The 21,270-nt window shown below is 29.5% G+C and overlaps 4 protein-coding genes across 9 annotated transcripts; 3 read left to right on the top strand and 1 right to left on the bottom strand.

The window, feature by feature from the left end:
* The first annotated feature begins 1,120 nt into the window (after nucleotides 1-1,120).
* Nucleotides 1,121-5,885, top strand: LOC124953661 (acetylcholine receptor subunit alpha-L1). Of its 3 annotated transcripts, XM_047505381.1 has the most exons (9): nucleotides 1,122-1,513; nucleotides 1,761-2,079; nucleotides 2,968-3,192; nucleotides 3,278-3,322; nucleotides 3,415-3,524; nucleotides 3,603-3,783; nucleotides 3,859-4,552; nucleotides 4,670-4,881; nucleotides 5,319-5,885. In XM_047505381.1, the coding sequence occupies exons 3-9, from the start codon at nucleotides 3,013-3,015 to the stop codon at nucleotides 5,526-5,528; spliced, it is 1,632 nt and encodes a 543-aa protein (XP_047361337.1). In that variant the 5' UTR covers nucleotides 1,122-1,513; nucleotides 1,761-2,079; nucleotides 2,968-3,012; the 3' UTR covers nucleotides 5,529-5,885. The 3 variants fall into 3 exon arrangements, with proteins under 3 accessions (XP_047361339.1, XP_047361337.1, XP_047361336.1); XM_047505383.1 differs by having other exon boundaries at nucleotides 1,121-2,079; nucleotides 3,859-4,549; XM_047505380.1 differs by having other exon boundaries at nucleotides 1,122-2,079.
* Nucleotides 5,886-9,258: 3,373 nt separating this feature from the next.
* Nucleotides 9,259-15,556, bottom strand: LOC124953667 (lipopolysaccharide-induced tumor necrosis factor-alpha factor-like). Of its 3 annotated transcripts, XM_047505392.1 has the most exons (5): nucleotides 15,311-15,556; nucleotides 14,019-14,050; nucleotides 12,202-12,372; nucleotides 11,436-11,703; nucleotides 9,259-10,976 (listed from the first exon to the last, which is right to left on the bottom strand). In XM_047505392.1, the coding sequence occupies exons 3-5, from the start codon at nucleotides 12,368-12,370 to the stop codon at nucleotides 10,874-10,876; spliced, it is 540 nt and encodes a 179-aa protein (XP_047361348.1). In that variant the 5' UTR covers nucleotides 12,371-12,372; nucleotides 14,019-14,050; nucleotides 15,311-15,556; the 3' UTR covers nucleotides 9,259-10,873. The 3 variants fall into 3 exon arrangements, with proteins under 3 accessions (XP_047361348.1, XP_047361347.1, XP_047361349.1); XM_047505391.1 differs by lacking the exon at nucleotides 14,019-14,050 and having other exon boundaries at nucleotides 15,311-15,554; XM_047505393.1 differs by lacking the exon at nucleotides 14,019-14,050 and having other exon boundaries at nucleotides 15,420-15,545.
* A 929-nt stretch (nucleotides 15,557-16,485) lies between these two features.
* On the top strand, nucleotides 16,486-18,575 carry LOC124953666 (V-type proton ATPase subunit D). Its single transcript, XM_047505389.1, has 4 exons — nucleotides 16,486-16,707; nucleotides 17,107-17,224; nucleotides 17,326-17,811; nucleotides 17,898-18,575. The coding sequence occupies exons 1-4, from the start codon at nucleotides 16,667-16,669 to the stop codon at nucleotides 17,988-17,990; spliced, it is 738 nt and encodes a 245-aa protein (XP_047361345.1). The 5' UTR covers nucleotides 16,486-16,666; the 3' UTR covers nucleotides 17,991-18,575.
* Nucleotides 18,576-18,718: 143 nt separating this feature from the next.
* LOC124953665 (arylalkylamine N-acetyltransferase 1-like) lies at nucleotides 18,719-21,264 on the top strand. Of its 2 annotated transcripts, XR_007102284.1 has the most exons (4): nucleotides 19,004-19,318; nucleotides 19,540-19,809; nucleotides 20,115-20,204; nucleotides 20,280-20,422. XR_007102284.1 is itself a non-coding variant. In XM_047505388.1 (3 exons), the coding sequence occupies exons 1-3, from the start codon at nucleotides 18,977-18,979 to the stop codon at nucleotides 20,436-20,438; spliced, it is 771 nt and encodes a 256-aa protein (XP_047361344.1). In that variant the 5' UTR covers nucleotides 18,719-18,976; the 3' UTR covers nucleotides 20,439-21,264. The 2 variants fall into 2 exon arrangements, 1 of the variants encoding a protein (XP_047361344.1); XM_047505388.1 differs by lacking the exon at nucleotides 20,115-20,204 and having other exon boundaries at nucleotides 18,719-19,318; nucleotides 20,280-21,264.
* The last annotated feature ends 6 nt before the right edge of the window (nucleotides 21,265-21,270 follow it).

Raw genomic sequence — 21,270 nt, 5'->3', positions numbered from 1 at the left:
CAAAGTACAGTAGCGTGTATTATATTAGGCACGACCTATTTTCAGATGGTTTATCGTTCTATATATTATACATATATCGTTGAAGCAATCTATCTACGTCATGTGAACACAGTACCAAACTAAAGATTATTAGCTGGATACCAAGGATCTATTAGGACGATATGAATACTCTATATTATCCTTCGACGATATAGCGAATCTATTTACTATAGGATCCTTCCAAAATCTACGAGGGTTACATGGCTAATGATGTTCTTTACGTTTACATACCCACCCATGCTTAAGGTATCACAAATCAAAGTTAAAAGCTAGCCCATTAAGAAGGTAACGCTTGAAATACTCAATGACAATACAATAAATCCTTATATAACATGTTTCATATAAAATGACGTAAAAAACAACGAGCCTTATATAAAAGATAACTAAAAATGTCTCTATAAGTTTATATTTTCATAGAGTAACGGCAATTGTTTCATGATTTGTATATCGTACAGAATCAATGAATAATAAAACCTTATATCTCGTATAAATATGTGTTTTCAAATACATACACAAATAATCCATAGTTAGATCGGCCAATAAGTAATATCGGAATTATCAGGTACTTTTTTTATCGAAAATTAATAAACTCTCCGATAAGATCGATAGTTAATGTTAGAACTTTCAATGAAAAAAAAAAAGAAAAAAAAAAAAAGAGAAAAAGAAAAAAAGGAGAAAAGAGAAAAAATACCGAAAAATATTGAAAATTCTTATATTACTTATTGGCTGATACAATAAAAACCATTTAACTTGTATAACATAAAACGCTTTCTTTATATCTCCGGTAAATTGTCCACTGTCGATTGCGAATGATCGTTTGGTAAAATGAAAATCTTTTCGGACGATGTATATGCCGATTAATCGAGATGGTTTTCACTAAAAGCGCATAGTACCAATGTCAAATATAAATCATAAACGATGAGAACGAGCTCGAAAACGATGTTGTCGGAGCGCTTACGCAGCTGTGCGAGCAAAAGAGGGCAGTTACCCTTGACGATGACACCCGAGAGTGGCACGACAGCCATCCTCGTAGTGCTTCACACGAGGAAACCCGGAAAATAATCGTGTTTATTAGAGAGCTGTGTTTGTGTCTCCGAACCGTTGGAATCGTATCTCAACTTTGTCGACGTTCCTAACGCTTCTATCTCTATAGTAACGAAGAATTCGGTTAACGGCAAATAAAGAAAAGAAAAACAAAAAGAAAAAGGAAAAGAGAATGAAAAATAAAAAGAACACGTGCGGGAATATGATAATATATCTTTTCAAAAACGTGAGATGCTGTAGTGTTATTTCTATCAATGTGTTACTGACTTTCGTTATTCGATTCGTCGATTGAACTGTTCTTAATGATGCTTTCAAAACTGTAATTATATAAAACGTGTAGTAATGATGAAAGAAATGTTGTAAAAACGATCTGATCGTGTAGTGATCATAAGAAACAATCATAAATATTGAAATATCACAGAGAACGAAAGTAAGCACGAAAATGGACGAAGAAAATATTCTTCTGAAAAAAAAGTCGAAAGAGATGAACGTATAAGTTAAGTCTTTTACTTTTTTTTTCTTTATTTTGATTTTTTCGTCTATTTTTTCTCCTTTTTTCTTTTTATTTTCTTTTTTCTTTCTTTTTTTTTTTTTTTTTTTTTTCCCATTCTATACATGCGGAATGCCGGAGGTGTGCGAGCGAGTCTGCGCTGTTAAAGTTCGTTCACATGGCGCAGGTACGGTCGAGCACGTCGGTGCATGCGCAATGGTGTATTGATCCTGCGAATCTAAGATGCATGTACCATCATCCAGTGGTCCATTGGCTGTACACAATGCCATTTCTGTTCTACGTTCTTCCGCCGTTTCATTGAACGGTACAAACCCGTGTGAGTAATGCGATACACGACGGATCCTTCTTGCATTTCCGATCGATAAAAGCGAGACTAGAAGGAAGATCGTGCGAGTTGCCGTTTAGATTATGACATCTACCGAGAGCCACGAGATTTCACCCTGCGATATACGCGCATCGACACTTTTTGGAATCCCGATTAATGAGTATGTAACCATTTCGCGTTTTACATCCATCGAAAAGATTAAAAGATTTATCAAAGTTTTACGATTTTTTATAACAAAAAAGAAACCACGTATAATTTAATTTTAATCTTTTTATCTAGCGATATTAATGTACTTTGTTTACTATTAATTAAAATCTAAAGCATAGTTTATCTAAAATTAATCGTCGTTTTTGAAACATATATATATATATATATATATTCGACGAAGAAATTCAATTTTTTCAAAATTTTCATATATATATATATATATATATATATATATATATATTGAAATATATATCATAATATATATATATATTTCATATATATATATATATACATAATTTGAAAAAAAAATGTATAAGATATTTGTTTAAAATTTATTGAAAATTGTTTAAATAATAAAATCTATTCATAAAAGATTGAAATTTGTTAAACGATATCTATTAGAAGAAATATTAACCAAAAGAAATGATATCCCAATATGTATGAATGATTCCAAGTTTAATTTCGACTTCTTCGACATAAAGTCAATATAGATAGATGGTAGTTAACGCAACAGGTTCATAAATCCCTGACTAGCAATAGCATATAAAGCCTAGTTAAGCTAACGTTATAAAGGTAAAAGTGTCGATTCTATTAAACTACAGCCTCGTTTCGACAATAATTTATTGATCGACCTACAGTCGTCGATAATGCTAACGGAGAAGAGAAATATTTCTTGGTTGATTGGAGTAACATTTTTTTTTTTAGATTTTGTTTTTATATATTCAGCTTTTTTTGCTCTTTTTATTTTTATTTTTTTTATGTTTTTATTTTTTTATTTTTACTTTTTTATTCTAATAAAAAGAATAAAAGAATGATCGAAATATGATCCAACTTTTTGCAGGGAGCCAATAATAATATATAAATAAATGTACGCGATCGAACTATAATGATAGTCAGATTAATTACCGTGATCCTCACAGCGAGGATTTGCTATGGGAATCCTGATGCTAAACGACTTTACGATGACTTACTCTCGAATTACAATCGTCTTATTCGACCCGTTTCGAACAATACAGATACGGTCGTTGTCAAGTTAGGTCTTCGTCTTTCACAGCTCATTGACCTGGTAAGACAAATTTATAATTTGTTAAACCTTTATTATAGTATAAATATTTTGAAAAAAAGAAACTAATAATTTTATATATTTGCAGAATTTAAAGGATCAAATTCTAACAACGAACGTTTGGTTAGAACATGTAAGTATAACGATGTTCTATTACAATAATCTTGATATTAAAAAAAAAAAAAAAGAAAAAAATAATAATAAATAAATTTCGTTAACTTTTAGGAATGGCAGGATCACAAATTTCAATGGGATCCATCGGAATATGGAGGTGTAACAGAACTCTATGTACCGAGCGAACATATATGGTTACCCGATATTGTACTTTACAACAAGTAAGAAATTTCATCCTAAAATATCTCCTTTTATCCCTAGTAAAACAGATAAAAAATAACTGTAACATCAATTTTCAGCGCCGATGGTGAATATGGCGTGACCACCATGACAAAAGCTATTTTACATTACACGGGTAAAGTCCTTTGGACACCACCAGCTATTTTTAAATCATCCTGCGAAATCGACGTCAGATATTTTCCGTTCGATCAGCAAACTTGTTTCATGAAGTTTGGTTCGTGGACATACGATGGTTTTCAGGTTAATTAAAAAGAATCTAATCATATCAAAATGTAAATCAAACGCCAATCGATATTAATTAAAATTATTTTTTAGATTGATCTGAAACACATTAATCAAAAATTGGGAGACAAAGTAGAAGTTGGTATCGACCTACGTGAATATTATCCAAGTGTCGAGTGGGACATTTTAGGTGTACCAGCGGAACGTCACAAAAAATATTATCCCTGTTGTCACGAACCTTATCCCGACATATTCTTCAATATCACATTACGTCGTAAAACACTCTTCTACACAGTGAACCTAATCGTACCGTGCGTAAGCATCTCTTATCTTTCGGTATTGGCCTTCTATCTACCTGCTGATTCAGGAGAGAAAATAGCCTTATGTATCAACATCCTCCTATCTCAAACCATGTTCTTCCTATTGATATCAGAAATTATACCGTCTACTTCGTTAGCATTACCATTATTAGGCAAATACTTGCTCTTCACAATGATCCTCGTAGGTCTCTCGGTAGTTATAACAATAATAATATTGAACGTTCATTATCGTAAACCAAGTACACACAAAATGGCACCGTGGGTCAGAAAAATATTCATTCGAAGATTACCGAAGTTATTACTAATGAGAGTACCAGATGATCTTCTCAATGATCTTGCTGCTCATAAAATACATGGACGAGGAAAATCTGGGAAAAAGAGTAAATTCAATGCAGCCGTTGCAGCTGCCGTTCAATCTTCCTCCATCGTTTCTTCTCCAGATTCTGCTCGTCATCAACGTATCGGTGGTACTTTCTACAATTAAAACAACCTTTCTAATTATAATAATAATAATAATAATAATAATAATAATAATAATAATAATAATAATAATATATAATTTGACATTATATCGTCTTCTCCAGGTTGCAATGGCTTACATACAACAACTGCACACAACAGATTTCTTGGTGGAGGTTTTGGTGGTTACAATGGACTTCCAACTGTTATGTCTGGATTGGATGAATCTTTGAGCGATGTCACACCTAGAAAAAAGTATCCGTTCGAACTTGAGAAAGCTTTACATAATGTGATGTTCATTCAACATCATATACAACGGCAGGACGAATTCAATGCTGTAAATATTAATGAATATAATTAATCTCCTCAGATTATTTTCAGTCATACATATATATATATTTTTTTTTTATATCTTTGCATCTACTTGCAACAATAAAATTACCAAATCTATGAAAATAATCAATTTTAGATATCTTCTTTTATTATGATTACCAAAATTAGCATTACTAGAGTAACATATTAATCGAAAGCTATTTTTGCTTATTTATTAGTATAAAATTAAGTAAACTGTAAACAATAATGAAAAAAATGTTTCTCTTTTTTTTCAAGTACCTAAACAAAATCGAAAAATATAGTAAAAATAGATCGGTAATTCTAATATTAATTACCATAGCGATTTATAATAAATTATATTTGTTTTTAATAATAAATTATTAACAAAAAAATATCGTCCTTGAAGATTAAAGATAAATATACAATTTATATTATTTGCAGGAAGATCAAGATTGGGGTTTTGTCGCTATGGTTCTCGATCGACTTTTCCTCTGGATCTTCACGATAGCTTCCATAGGTGGAACATTTACTATTCTCGCCGAAGCTCCTGCACTTTACGACGATACTAAACCTATCGATATGCAATATTCTTCCATTGCTCATCAACAATATTTGCCACCGGGTCAAGATTTATTAGAAAATCTAGTCTAAAAATTATAACGTCATTGATTCATATATTAAGAATACAATGTACAGTTCATAAAAATCCTCTTGTCTTTCAGTGTTTCCATGGATACGAATGCGTTAAAAGAAAATCTGGAAGACAAGAGTTACGGTGTTGCTCTTTACAAAAAGATAAAAGAAAAAAAAAAAAAAAAAAAAAAAAAAAAAAAAAAAAAAAAAAACATTGTCGACTAATTCTAACGTCTAAATGACAAATACGTTTCTCGCTAGTATATTTAAACGTACTTATTCGTATTTACTCCACTTTCAGTTTCTTACTCGGAAAACGAAAAAAAAAAAAAAGAAAAAAAAAAAAGAGAAAAAAAACGTAGCGAGTGATTTAAATGAAATGAAATGAAATGTTTAAAAGAGAGTAATGTCTCTCCGTACAAGTGTATAGGCTCTCTTTTAAATCACGATCAATCTCGAAATAAACGTGGCCTAAAAATCAAAAGATTAATTAACGTACGTAGATACTCGACGAGATTCGTCATCGTGCCTTACCCACGTGACGTTTCTAACAAAATCTAGAAAAAAAAAAAAATATTCCATTGTATGTTTCGATCTGGTTCGATCTATACCATCAGCTCGAGAAAAAAAAAACGATTCTTTTCTCGTTTGAAAATATTATCAATAGACTTTCAGGTGTGCTAATAATATGTAACATAGATATGATACAGATGTAAGATCGTTAAAACTATTCTAATGACGGGGCAAGGGAAGGGATATAAATAATTCGTCAATCTAACTGTGCATATAGAAGCATGTCGATGCTCCAATTAATCTTCCCGATGAGCAAATAAAAATAATAGTAATATGTTATAAATATATACATACATATGTATATGCATAAGTTTTCGATAAAAGCATAAGCAAGATCTTTTTCATTAAAAATGACTAAAATATAATCGAATTTGTTCGATACACACTGTATGCCTACGTCAATATAAATAAATAATAATTACACTGATACATTAATAAGAGTAAAAATTATTCAAAATTATTTTATATATACTCCAATGTAAACTTCCTTTTAGTCCTTTTTCTAATTTTCACGCTCCACTTTCCTTTTTATTCTACATGGAAAGAGCGGCTATACACAAAGGCTATTAATGATATAACGAGATCTTAAGGTCTACAAATAAATATCGCGTTGAAAAAGAAAATTTGAAATAAATTTCTAAGTTGATTTAAGATTCACTCTATACTGTTAATCCTTTCGCTACAATAGCATCGTCCGTGAATATTACTATTACGGACGCTATATGGGTAAGCAGAACATCACATACACTTTAGCGCAGACCATATATTTATCACAAATTAAATGTATACTTTATCACTAGCAGATGTAATATTTAATACTTTGTCACGCGTCATATAAATTATTGGTTTTTTATTTAAGTTGTATTGAAGTAATTTAATAAATATAATTTCATGAATAAACGTGAAAATTTAGATCGACTGAGTTAATCAGAAAAATAAAAATCTATTATTACAGTTCGCTAAAATAGAAATCTACTATTACCAATCGGTAAACAGGATTCTTATATTATCAGCCTAGTTGTTATCAATAAAATAAAGATCTACTATTATTCGCTTAGTTACCGATTGGATAAAACTGGGATCTACTATTACCAAATTCAATCGGTAAAAAGTAGATCTCTATTATTTCCGACAGAGTTATTCGGCCGAAAAACAATGTTTTATTATTACTAATGTAATTTAGTTTGTGGTTAGATTAATTATTATTATTACTATTATCGATTTGGTAGGACAGATTCATTCCATTATTTTATTTAATTTATGTCAGTCAATAGTAATACAGCTTTTATAGCAGCTTAAGAAAATTTATTTGTAATCGAAAACTATAATATTTTTTGGCTGAATTTTATTTAATCAAAAAAGCTAATCTTTTCTGTTGTCATCTAAATTTTCCCGGTCGATAAAGCGAAATTTATTGTTACTGACCGAGTAATATCTAGCTGGTAAGGAAGAGATCTACTTTGACCTATTATTACTTGTTCAATAGAGTAAGTAAAACAGCTATTTTTGCTAATTATTTTCACTACATTTTATAAAACAGAATACTACGCGTTTTTCCTGGCCCGTCCAAACCAGATGAATCATGGTTGCTTATATAATGTCACCTCCATAGCTTAACATTTTAACATGATGGAAGAGCTTGCGTAGTCTGATACCCAACATATATCAAGGACATGCCGAATGGTTGCAATTGTATCGGACAGACTTGCAATGAGAAATAAGACAAACAATAGACTTGTGAATATGACCAGATGAATATGAATATGAGTATTAGTGAATATGAGTGGATAGTGATGGTAATAGTATATTAACTTTACATTGCTTGATTACATAAATAGCTATAGACCTGTAAAATAAACCTGCTTGGAGGTTGGTATGAATGATGCAGATAATTATCATATGTGGTCAACTGCACAGAGAAATTACATGTCTAGTATCGGAAATGGGAGTATATATGATTGAAATGATGAGATAATAAAAAAATAATTGAAATTATAGAAAATTTAATTAGAGAAAAATAATAATGAAAAGTATGATAAAAATAAAGACAATAAAGATGAAGATAATGACAATGATGATAATGATAGAAAAGGAAACTAATCGTATCAGGATTATGTCTTCTGACTAACCGGTTTTCATTTTGTGCAATGAAATGTAGATCTATGCAACCCTTTGAAATGTAATTATTTACTTGATTTTTCATTCAATTTCGAAATAATCAAATAAAATAAAAATAGTATTAATCTTTGAATTATGATGATGACCTTAATCGATTAACTGAAATTCGATTTGGTTAATCATGGAACCGTCTTCAACCTAGTCTGATCAAACGACGACTATAAGTCATCCATAATTACATGGTCACTCTATATCTCATCGATGATTAAAGTCACCCATTAAAATTTCACATTTATTCACAACTTCGGTTATATTAATTCAATACAACTTGATTAAGAAACTGATAATTTAGATGATGCGTGACAAAGTATCAAATATCAGGCATATGTCAGCACTGTCAGCGATAAAGTATTCGTCGTTCATAGTTCGTGATAAAGTACACGATCATACCGCGCTCAAGTGCACGCTCATAACAATCTGACTGTCCGTATAGCAGCAGCAAAGCACTCGAGGACAATGCTATCGTATCAAAAGGGTTAATGTTTTAAAAATATTAAAAAAAAATTCTATTATCTTTGAAGAAAACTGTTTTTTTTTTTTTTTTTTTTTTTTTTTTTTAATAAACGCCCACATATTTTTATTAATTTGTGCTTTTAAAAATAAAGCAAATCATTACAATGTAAATTTTTGAATAATGTTAAACATTGTTTACATTTCAATTTGATAAGTCTCAGAGCATCAAAATCTTATCTATTCTGCAATTGGCAATGCGATAAAATTTTATCATGTATCAAGAAATAAACACACACACAATGATGTGTTATAAATGTTACAGATAAGTATCAACTTTATAGCAACAATTTCTATATTTCGACATAAATGACGTTAATATTAATAATACTCGAAATACTTGTTCTAAATAAATCAAATAATAAATTTGAATGTATCGTAGAATTAAAATTAAATTTTTTTTTTTTTCTTTTTTCTTTTTCTTTTTCCATTAATGGAATGGCAAATCCATCGCACTATACACAAGTATACTTATTATATACAATACTAGCATGTGAATGTATATATTATATATAATATATCACGTATAATACAAATATAAAATTATATATAGTAATAATATAAAGGACATGCGTGGAATATTCTTAGAAATATGTTCATTATGGCAAATACATGTGTTTTCTTTTTGTTCTTCTTTCTTTGAAAGCATTTCTTTCTTTCTTTTTTTCTTGCAATATACATTCGTAAGAAGACGACATTTTGTCTTTATATAAATGATATTTCATTGAGTAATTAAAATAAAATTAACAACGTAACAAATTATCATGATTACTCACTCAACACCCTGTATTATAATTATTATTCTTTTATTCGAATATATAAAGCGCACATTTTATGTTGCATCTTATATCATAGAAAAGATTAAAATATTTACGTTATGTGCGCTTTGTTTAATATTATATCCCTTCCAAAGTACTCGCTCTTTTTTTTTTTTTTTTTTTTCATAATACAAAAATAAAAATTCTTATGAACACTGTCGTACAACAAAAAGTCAGACGATTTTCATTCCGTATTCTTTTCCTCTAGAATGAAAATATACTAAAATAAAAAAGGTCTACTGTTGTACTTTCTGCAATTAATTATAAATTTATTTTAAATACTAGAAAGAGAAAATAAAAAAAAAGATTACATGATATAATAAAAAAGGAATATTCCTAAATTCCAGTCTTCCACACAAGCACACGCGCGCACACAAACATATACATATATATATATATATATATATATATTTTTTTTATATTTTTATATATATATTTTTATATATATATAATATATAATATATAATATATATATAAAAATTATATATAAATATTATACTTGTTTGTGTGTATGTGTGCGTATGTGCGTATGTGCATGCGTGCGTGTGTTTATGTGTGTGTACATCGGTCTATAACTCGTTACATCAAAAACGTTTCAAGGAGATACACGTATTCTGGTTTCTAAAAAGGATGTCTTTCGAAATTCTTTCTCCTTGTCAAGAAGTAGATTCACATATGAAATGTAATAAATGCAAATAAGAATAACACTGTTACACGCCCTTATTAACGATGATATAAATATATTATCGCTTTCTCAGTCCCATTCGCTCTACTCTCTCTCTCTCTCTCTCTCTCTCTCTCATACGTACGGCTAATTCTAATTGAATAGAATTTAAACTAGGTGACTATCACTCCATATAGGTTGCATTCGAATGTTTCGTAAAGAATAAGCGTAGAGCTTACTTACATACATACATACATACATACATACATACATACATACATACATACGTACATACATACATACATACATACATACATACATATATACATACATATATACATACATATATACATACATATGTACGTACATAAATACACACATACATACTATTTGCAGCACAACCTGCTATAATATATGTAGGTACCCTTATTAACCATTCTTCCGTTACTTTTTATGCGAGACAAGTATAGAGTATCGAATAGTTTTGTTATCTTTTTTGTTTTCTTTTTCTTTTCTTTTTTTTTGGTTTTCTTCTGTTTTCATGGAATAACATAATACCTAATTACATGGAAGGCTGAGAGAAAGTGCGTGTCACCTAAACGCACTTTTTATAGTAGCAATCAACCTTTCCATGTACCAATATAATTTTTGCAATTAGGACAAAAGTGATGGACGCTCATGAAGGCGCTCATGCAGTATGGCAAACAAGAGCATAGACAACATCTGAAATAAAAATTTTATCGATCTTACATAATCATTGTTAAGAAAGAAATTTTATGTTAGATTAACTCCTTTGCCTTACAAAAGCAATTATTTTCTTTTTCCTATACAATCATTTTTTATCGATAAATAAAATATAGGATATATATATTAGGTGGACCGGAAAGTAATGTCGCTTTCTTAAATTAAATTCAAACGTATAAATTTTTAACAAGTTTTTATTTTTAATCACGATCAAATATCGACATGCACAGAAACGACATTACTTTCCGGTCCACCTAATATATATATATATATAATATTCACTTATATGATATAATATTATATAAGTGAATATAATATTCACATATATAATATATTATAAATTATTTAATATATATATATATCAAAAAAACGGATATATATAGTTAAAAATACATGCATATCTATATTTATAAGCGTTATGTCTATTAAAGTATTTACCCCAATAAGCAGAGTACGATACAACAGATGTGAGCACTCGGTTGATGATCCGATATCGTAGTGGTCTTAATGTCAGCGTGGCATGTCGGACAAGTCATTTTGATCGCGTGTGGACCTAGGGCGAAGGTTACGTGTTGGTGAATGATCCGCACTTCCGGCGGAGGTGCAAAGTTCTGATCCGTATTAAACGGTTGCGATGCACTGTGGTCATTCGGCACGACATAATTCGAGGGCATTGGCATTGTAGTCTGTTTCGGTGGCTGGTTATCTAAAATTCGTACAGTAATATGTCATGAATATATCTAATCTGAAATAACGTGAAAAATTAAAAGCAAATTAATCAAGAATATATTATCACAAATTTTTACATTCACAAGTTTTCATTTTATTTTCAACTTTAATGATCGATCGATCACGTATCTAAATATCAATATTAATTTTAATATCTTTCACGAAATATTTTCAACAAATACGTACGTTATAATTATAATTAATACGGTCCAAATGAATATAACGAGAAAACAAAAAACAAAACAAAAAAAAGAAAAAAAAAGAAAAAAGAAAGAAAAAGTCCAAATTAATCAAGAATATATTGTACGTTAATTTCGTTTTGTATTATCACAAATCTTTTGTTTAAAATTTTCGATCGCGATGATCGATCATATGTTTTCTAACACCTTTATCATCTAAACAATCTCAATTATCCAAAGTAGGTCATTTATTCTATCGATGTCAACGGGTCTGAATAATACACAATATAACATACACGTTGGCGGTACTGGCATCGGCGATACTCCTACGGGGTATGGTGGATTAGGTAAACCTCCACCATAAGCAATAGCTTCTTCATAAGAAGGTGGACCTGTTGGTAATGACGCTTGCATAGGTGCTGATGGTTCCATGTTGCTGCCACCAGATCCTGTGGCTTTCTCCATATCTTTGAAAATAAAAGATCAATGATAAATGATAAAATTTTAATGGAGTAATAAACTCGACGTCTAAAACGTTACATATTGACAGTGATTAATGATCCCTTGTACGATTACAAATATTTACATCTAGAATATCGTGTTTCATTGTTTATAATGTTTTTGCGAATAAATTTTACTACAAAAAAAAAAAAAAGAAAAAAAAAGAAAACACAGGAAAAGAAAAAGGGGGGAGAAAATAATAACTCAATGGCAAAAGGATACAATTTAAAAACTTATATGGATTATCGTTTGTTCGTATCATTTTTCAAATAAAATGTATCACAGAAAAACTGATAGCTACGAAATAATAAAAATTGATAGTAAGAAAAGCATACGATTGAAAAAATTTAGATGGATTATCTTTTATTTATATCATTTTTCAAATAAAGTGTATAACGGAAAAATTGGTAGCTCGATACGAAAAATACACGATACAAAAAAAAAACGGATTATCGTTTATTTGTATCATTTTTCAAATAAAGTGTATCACAGAAAAGCTAATAATGCGTAAAGCATACAATTCAAAAAACATTTATTTTCATAAAAAGTCTGTGTGTGTGTGTGTGTGTATGTATGCACAAGCTAAAGAAAAAGAAAACAAAAAAACAAAAAAAAAGTAACCCAATATAGCATACGTTGTTTGATACACGTAATGTCGAAGATTAGAACGCTGTTTCTAGATTGAATAAACAATGGAGTCTTATTGTTGGTCTCTTATCTTTTCCCGTATAAAATAAAAAATGAATTGGATGGAGAAATGAAAAACAATAGTGAAAAGATATTTGTATAAGGCAGAAATAACTGGATTATCAAGAAATATACTAACGTCCAAGAAATATACTTATGTATCAAAGAAATATACTTACTTTAAAGATCGAAAGAAAAGAAAAAATTCCGATCGTTTCTGTATTGTGAAACCACACACATATATATCCTAATGTACGAGATACTAACATACATACATTAGTAAAAAACCGATAATTATTTTACAAACGATTCATATAATTAAATTTAAATCGTAAATTGAAATCAAAAACAAATATTTATAAACGCAATTCGTTCCATAATCAATAATATAAAAAAACTTAAAAATATTACAGAATTACTACTCGCATTAATTATAAATGTCGATTAGAATTCTTTAAATGAATTTATTAATACGGGAGAAGAATATTGTTATTTTAAAAATATTTCATATTTCTTGATTGATATAAATTATATATATCTATATAAATTTATAAATAAATATGTATATATATATATATATATATAAATATAAGTTTATAAATATATATATACATATATACAGACACAGACATACTATAAGAAATAAATAAATTGTATCTAAAATCTAATCCATAAATTTTTAGTTTATAATACATTATTTACTTTATGTATTATTTATTTTACATGTTACTTATACTTTTTCTTATATTTCGTATAGTTAAAACAAATTATTAAAAATGAACAATATTATTGAATCAAATAAAATAACATTAAAACAATAATATTAAATCAATTTAAAAAAAAAAAAAAAAAATAATAATAATAATAATAATAATAATAATAATAATAATAATAATAATAATAATAATAATAATAATAAACGTACCTTATTTTTTATTTTTTCATTAAAAAGAACAGCTATTTTTGCGATAGAGCCAATATTTATTATTAAATATTATTTACATTTAACAATAAGGACATTGATGAGTTACAGTGCAAACAAGCGATACAAATTTAGCAATTTTTCTTTAGAACGAAACGAATAAATGATATGCCAAAAAAAAAAAAACATGGTGGTGGTAAAAAAAAGTAGCTTATTTTTCAAATTCTTAAACTTCTTGCAAAGTGAAAAAGAGAGAGAGAGAGAGAGAGAGAGAGAGAGAGAGAGAGAGAGAGAGAGAGAGAGAGAGAGAGAGAGAGAGAGAGAGACGAATAAAGTTGTAATTCGCAACTAGAAAAGAACACACGCATATATACATATATATATATATTTACCCAGGTAGAGATATATATACATCCATCTACTTTAATATTTGAACATAAATGGGCGCTGTGTCTTGGGAATAGAAAGTTACATGTTAAGTAACATACTTGACAATGACGGCGATGACACGAGTAAATTCATATGATAACCAATGTGTCCGCAATATGTATGATTGTGTGTATTTGTGTGTGTGTACACATTTGTTAGAATATTGTTAGAAGAATAGTTTCTTAAAAAGAATATACTTAGGTGGAAAGGTTTTTCTTACTTTTTGTTTTAATTTTTTTTTTTTTTTTATTTTATCGACCATATGCAACTCCTTTTAAAAATCAAAAAGTATCATTCGATGTAAGGCATAATTAAAGGTAAAAATTGCTTACGTTTCTCTCTCTCTCTCTCTCTCTCTCTCTCTCTCTCTCTCTCTCTCTCTCTCTCTCTCTCTCTCTCTCTCTCTCTCTCTCTCTCTCTCTCTTTCTCTCCCTCTCTCTCTGTCTGTCTCTCTGCCTTTTTCGAAAATTAATGATAAAAAGAAATAAAAAAAAAAAAAAAAAAAGAAAAATATACAAATTACCGAGAACAAATACAACATGGAAGCGTCGCCGACCGGTGAGTTAACACAATGACGTAAGATATTTCGTCTCTTGAAATTCAAGAAATATCTATAGATATACAGATGCGCTTATATATAACGATCACTAACGCAATTTGACCCTTCGTTCTACGCGTCCTTTTTCGTTTCTACCTTTGAATTCTTTCATAGATAAAAGAGAAAAACTTCTTTATTTCCAATTCGTAAAAAAAAAGAAAGAAAAAAAAAAAAGAAAAAATAAAATAAATAAAAAGAAGAAAAAAGAATTAATAGGACAGACGTAACAAGCAATCAAAAGTAATCGACGTAAGAATGATAAACTTACTTTGATGTCGAATATGACGAAAGTTTACGTTTCGAACTGTACCAGTGAATTGAAGTTATTTCTCTCGAAAATCTAAAAAAATGCTTAGCTATATAGCACAAATCCTCACGTGAGCACGTCTCTTCTCGCTGTCACAGAATCAACACCAATATCTTTTCAACCTTTCCTTAGGAATATTCCACACGTGAACCCGACGAGAGCGAAAGGCAAACAACACGCGAAGACTCGACCGATACTGTATCTAAAAAAAAAAATCAGACATCGATTCACACTCGAATTATGTCGATTCTCGAACGATGTAACTTATCGATACGATAGATACATCGTATCCTTCATAAGATGGCGTCGTTGTTCCGGCCCATTGAGTCCCTAGCATAGTAGCGATAATTAAATTGTATCGTTTTCTTTATTGTGACTAGATATATATGCGTATATATAACAGAAACTTCTTTTTTTTCAATCGATTGCATATTAATACGTGTGACTTTCTTCGAAACTTTTTTTTTTTTTGACTGGAAGAATGAACGAAAGAAACAAAAAAACAATCGCTCAAGAACACGCTGCATTACTAATTCGTGTTCTTATCATGGCGTCACTCTATCATGGCGGGACTTTTGAATTTACTCTCCTATCCTAAGACTTCCTACTTTATCGACACTGGTATGTTTGATACAGAACAAATGTTTCATTTTATTTTTGTCTAATTTTCGTGTTCTACTTGAATATATAAAGAAAAAGGAATCGAACAATTGTTCGAATGAAATAATTATTTACTTGCATTGTTGGAAATCGTTCGAATAAAAACACAACAGAAGAACAATAACATTTTCTAAAATATCAAAATCGCTAAAATATTGAATCGCGTTGATATAAAATTAAATTACGAAATATATTGAAAGCTTTATTCAATTTCATTATATATATAAAGATGTGATAACGTAATCATATTTTTCTTTTCTTTTCTTTTCTTTTTAATTTTGAATTATTTTATTTTCTTTGATTAATACCAACTTTATCGTCCACCAATCACGAAGAGTATTTTGCATTATTCTCAGGGCTGTATCTCAGAGACCACCTTGATATATCGTAGTTTTCTTATACATCAAAAAATTGCATTATCAGAAAAATAAATTTGAATCGATTGAAATAATACATTGCCAGTTCTTGTATCATATTTATCGTTAACTTCATTTCTAATTTGGAAAATTGTGTGTATAATTTTTATAGGAAATACAAGTTTTGGAACGTAAGAGAATTAAAAGTCACGCGATAACTTGATTAAAATGTCTAGGAACTTCCGTTCTCGCTAGTCAGCTGATCAATCCTATTCCTGTCTGCTTGATTGTAATCGAAAATATGTCTGGAAAAGAAAAACTTCCAATTTTCCCCTCTCGGGGGTAAGTATATTATGAAATAAATTTTATTATCATTATAGAAAAATTGTCTATTTAAAAACGATCATTTCTATATTGTACATGTTATAATTTTCTTCTATAATCAGAAATTTTTCTGTCACTTATAAAATGGGTGTAACCCTATTTCAAAATACATTACGCTTTTTAATCTTTAAAAATAAGTTTTGAACGAAACGATCTTCCATTTTATTAATTTTGTGATAGTCTTTTCTTTACAAGTAATTTTACAAGAATGTCAATTTTTTTTTATATATAACCATAATATATTATATTACAATTGACAGTCGCAAAATAAACATGCGTTAGTATTAACATACGTTAATTTTGTTAAAATAATAACAACAATGTGATTTAATAAATACATTATTGTATCTATTCAAGTGCACAGATGTTAATGAAATCACGTCTACAAGGTGCACAAAAAGGCCATGGATTACTCAAGAAAAAGGCTGACGCGTTGCAGATGCGTTTTAGAATGATTCTAGGAAAAATTATAGAGGTAAAATGAAATTAAATTATATAATGTATATATTGTACTATATAAAATTATACTATGTACATATTTCATATTATAATATATATTCTATTGCTTTTTTCTAGACAAAAACTCTTATGGGAGAAGTAATGAAAGAAGCTGCCTTTTCTTTAGCCGAAGCAAAATTTGCTACTGGTGACTTTAATCAAGTTGTCCTACAAAATGTCACTAAGGCACAAATTAAGATTCGTTCAAAGAAGGACAATGTCGCTGGTGTTAATCTTCCAGTATTTGAATCGTATCAAGATGGTAGCGATACTTATGAGTTAGCTGGATTGGCTAGAGGTGGACAACAATTAACGAAACTGAAGAAAAACTATCAGAAAGCAGTTAAATTATTGGTAGAATTGGCATCTCTACAAACAAGTTTTGTAACCCTAGATGAAGTTATTAAAATTACAAATCGTCGTGTAAATGCCATTGAACATGTTATCATTCCAAGAATCGAAAGAACTCTCGCATATATTATATCTGAATTGGATGAACTTGAAAGAGAAGAGTTCTATCGTTTAAAGAAAATTCAAGATAAGAAGAAAATAGCAAAATCGAAGGTATACAAATTTTCTACAAAATATAAATAACACGTATACATCCAAGAAAATTATTTATATGACTTTTATAATAAATCTTTTTTCAGTCCGAGGCAGCAAGAGCAAATATGATTGCTGCTGGTAAAGAATCAGAAGCAGCGAATATGTTGGACGAAGGTGACGAGGATTTACTCTTTTAAATTATGTACAGAGTACGTTCGTACATATTTTATTATTAAAAATAATCCATGAAAATAAGTAGAAATACCAGAAAGAGCAAACCTTCGAAATGACACGAAGTGCGATTTCGTAGTTCATTCTTGGTCAATAAGTTGCAACTCTAAAGAGACACAATTTCATTTAATGAAATCTAGAGAAGATAAACGTTAACAATACCATCTCCTTGTTCATAGACCCATGCTAATATTTTAAAAATATATTTATACAGTAAATCTGTATTATGATTGATATGAATGTTATTAATATTTTTTGATTATATATCTAAAAAATCACTTGTACAGAATTTATTATTGTATAATTTGAAATTATTTTAGCAAGATCTAGTATTGTATATCTATCGCTACGTCAGCTTCTACTAGTATCTGTATTTTTTTTTTTTTTTTAAATATTCCAAATACTGTTATTGTTAATAAAGTTGATAAGATATAAAAATAAATGTAGTTCGTGCATAATTTCATGACGAGAAGAATGTCCAATTTGATAGTTTCTTCGTCAAATACTCGGTAATATTTTATCATTAATAAAAAATATACATGTCAATACTATTTACCATCGCTAACGTTTATTACATTATATTCTTGCAACCCTCCTACGACCTCTTTAAATTCCATTAATTACAACGAGTACTAAAGATAATTTAGCACCCTTATTAACCTTAATTAATTCTTCGATAAAAAGACGAATACAAATTTATTTATTAATAAATCGTTAAGCGAAAAGCATGCGCATGGACATGATTTTAGATAGCTGTGAATTAATATTCTTTAAACTGTATAGAAAAAAAAAAAAGAAAGAAAAGAAAAGAAAAGAAAAAAGGAAAAGTTAAATTATCGATTTTCCTTCTTGTAGAGAATTTGACCCTTTGGTAATAAAGACGTCATTGCCTAGTTATTGTTTAATAATAATCGTAGGGAAGTGAACTTTCTTGAACTGGGTCAATCAATATATGAACCTCTCTTTTTCTTTCTCTCTCTCTCTCTCTCTCTCCTCATACGATACAACCCTCTTTAGTTACGGAGATGCGCGTGTGAAAATTCCTTTCAGTGCGCGTAAAATTTGTTCTCCGCCCAGCTCAAAGATGTCTGATAATTTAACAATCGCTGAGATTCCAGAGGATCGTTTCGCCGATGCAATTGATCATTTGAAATGGAACTTCTTCGCGGATGAACCATTGAATCATGCTATTGGATTATGCAAAAAAGGAGAATCTCATTTCGAACTCGAGAGACATTGTCTATTGACTTTGAAGCAGGGATACTCCAGAATGCTAGTGACCGAAAATGGAACTGTAAGTTTATTCTCTATGACGATTGACTACACTCGAAGCAAATCTTTCTATTCCGTACATTTGAATGCTCCTATCCTTTCCCGCGGTTTTTTTTTTTCTTTCTTTAAATTACCCCTTCTAAATTTTTAACAGAAATATTTCTCTCTCGATTGATTTCGAAGATTTTTCTTTAGAGATAAGATTGTCGAAAAGAAAATAAAGAAAAACATTTTTAATAACAGATAGCAGGTATGGCTCTAAATGGTGTCTTGAACGAGGAGGAAAGGGATGAAGCCAGTCGACGACTTGAGGAAATAGATGACAAACAATTTAAAAAGATTTTCGGACAGCTCTATAAAGTTAACAAAAAGGTCAATCTATTTTGGAAATACAATGTGCAGGAATTATTCGAATGTCGTATTTTAAGCGTCGATGAAAATTTTCGCGGGAAAGGCTTGGCAAATGTCTTGATGTCGGATAGTCTTGAAGTTGCAAGAAAAGCTGGTTTCAAGGTAACGATTGAGATAACACATACTTGAAACGTTTTGTGAAAACTATAAAGCATTATGAATGTCAAATGGAATGAATTTTAAGTGTTTGTGTGTAAACGCATGACTTGATGTCGTTAAGTGTTTATTTATAATTGAACTATTATTTTAAACGACCCGCGATTTGTCATTTACCACGTAATTAAAAACGACGATGATAATATATCGACATATAGATTTTTACTATGTTCATTTAGCACATATATATTTGTACGTGTGCCTCGACACGATATCTTTTATGAAGTACACAATTTTTTTTTTTGTTTCAGCATGTACTTCACTTAATATGCATGGGATGATTTTCATTTACAAAGGTGTAAATTACAAAATGCACTCTCATTGTTGTCTTTTTCTGGAAGGTATTCTCGTTGTATACGATTTCAATGGGTATTTGAATTTCTTATCAAACGAATTATTTCTATTTACATTCGCAGGTATTTAAGGCCGATGCAACTGGTATGTATTCTCAAAAAGTTTGTTTAAAGCATGGCTTTCAAGTCGAAGCAGAGATTCCTTACACGGATCTTCCGGAGAACATCAGACCGGAACCACCTCATCAAGCAGTAAAACTGATGGTAAAACTGTTGCATTAGACAGGTATATTATCCTATGTAAAGTATATGTATCGTTGTGACAATAACAGTTCTCTAATATACTTGTTGATGACGTAAAAAGATGCATATATGTCTATACAATAATTAAATGTGGAAAAGCTGGAGCACGCATTTTGCTTAGAACGTATAAATCAATAATCCAAAAAATCATTTACTGGCCCTGATCTATGTGTTCCAAGCAAAATTATAAAAAATTCTGAGCTCAACAATTCTAATAACAACCATTGACGATCGTTTTTACATATTGTTGATTCAGGAAAGTTAAAAAAATTATTGATTCTAATTCTGCTTAACAAAGGGGTTTCGTATGTAAAATGTCTATATATATATATACATATATATATATATAATAAAATATCTATATATGAATTCGTTAAATATTATAAGAGATTATATCATAATGATGTGTACATCACTAAAGACAATAGTCTGATGGAAAGTTATAATATATAAGCATGTAATGAAAAATTATTTGTTTTCTAATGGCAATATACGAAAACGAAAGAGACAGTATATAACGTTTAACGTGTTTCAAAAAACAAACTTGCGTTTTCGTTGCAACCGTTGGTAAAGCACGAGACACAGAAAGTTTACATGATCTGTACATTTTATCTCTCGAACAAAACGAAAAATTTAATGTACAGTAAGATATACGAATATATAATACGAATTACAAGATGACGGGTCCATTCGCAAATAATTATACAAATTATGAAAAATAGTATTTTTGTCGGTGTCACGTGTTATGAGAAATGTATACGTTATTTTGTAAGAATATCCGCCAAATAAAGTTTATAATAATTTATATCGT

Source organism: Vespa velutina, chromosome 13 (assembly GCF_912470025.1).
Source record: "Vespa velutina chromosome 13, iVesVel2.1, whole genome shotgun sequence".
NCBI classification, from domain to species: domain Eukaryota; kingdom Metazoa; phylum Arthropoda; class Insecta; order Hymenoptera; family Vespidae; genus Vespa; species Vespa velutina.
This window is presented reverse-complemented; position numbering and strand designations above follow the sequence as displayed.

Bases quoted from the DNA above. Each gene is read 5' to 3' on its own strand.
- LOC124953661 (XM_047505381.1), top strand. From the start codon at position 3,013: ATGATAGTCAGATTAATTACCGTGATCCTCACAGCGAGGATTTGCTAT. The intron at 3,784-3,858 runs GTTAATTAAAAA...ATTATTTTTTAG, and splicing joins GGACATACGATGGTTTTCAG to ATTGATCTGAAACACATTAA. The intron at 4,553-4,669 runs GTACTTTCTACA...CGTCTTCTCCAG, and splicing joins TCGTCATCAACGTATCGGTG to GTTGCAATGGCTTACATACA.
- LOC124953667 (XM_047505392.1), bottom strand. From the start codon at position 12,370: ATGGAGAAAGCCACAGGATCTGGTGGCAGCAACATGGAACCATCAGCA. The intron at 11,704-12,201 runs GTATGTTATATT...TACGAATTTTAG, and splicing joins GATGCCAGTACCGCCAACGT to ATAACCAGCCACCGAAACAG. The intron at 10,977-11,435 runs GTAAATACTTTA...TTTTTATTTCAG, and splicing joins ATCGTACTCTGCTTATTGGG to ATGTTGTCTATGCTCTTGTT.
- LOC124953666 (XM_047505389.1), top strand. From the start codon at position 16,667: ATGTCTGGAAAAGAAAAACTTCCAATTTTCCCCTCTCGGGG. The intron at 16,708-17,106 runs GTAAGTATATTA...TATCTATTCAAG, and splicing joins CCAATTTTCCCCTCTCGGGG to TGCACAGATGTTAATGAAAT. The intron at 17,225-17,325 runs GTAAAATGAAAT...GCTTTTTTCTAG, and splicing joins TTCTAGGAAAAATTATAGAG to ACAAAAACTCTTATGGGAGA.
- LOC124953665 (XM_047505388.1), top strand. From the start codon at position 18,977: ATGAACCTCTCTTTTTCTTTCTCTCTCTCTCTCTCTCTCTCCTCATAC. The intron at 19,319-19,539 runs GTAAGTTTATTC...TTTTAATAACAG, and splicing joins TAGTGACCGAAAATGGAACT to ATAGCAGGTATGGCTCTAAA. The intron at 19,810-20,279 runs GTAACGATTGAG...TTACATTCGCAG, and splicing joins CAAGAAAAGCTGGTTTCAAG to GTATTTAAGGCCGATGCAAC.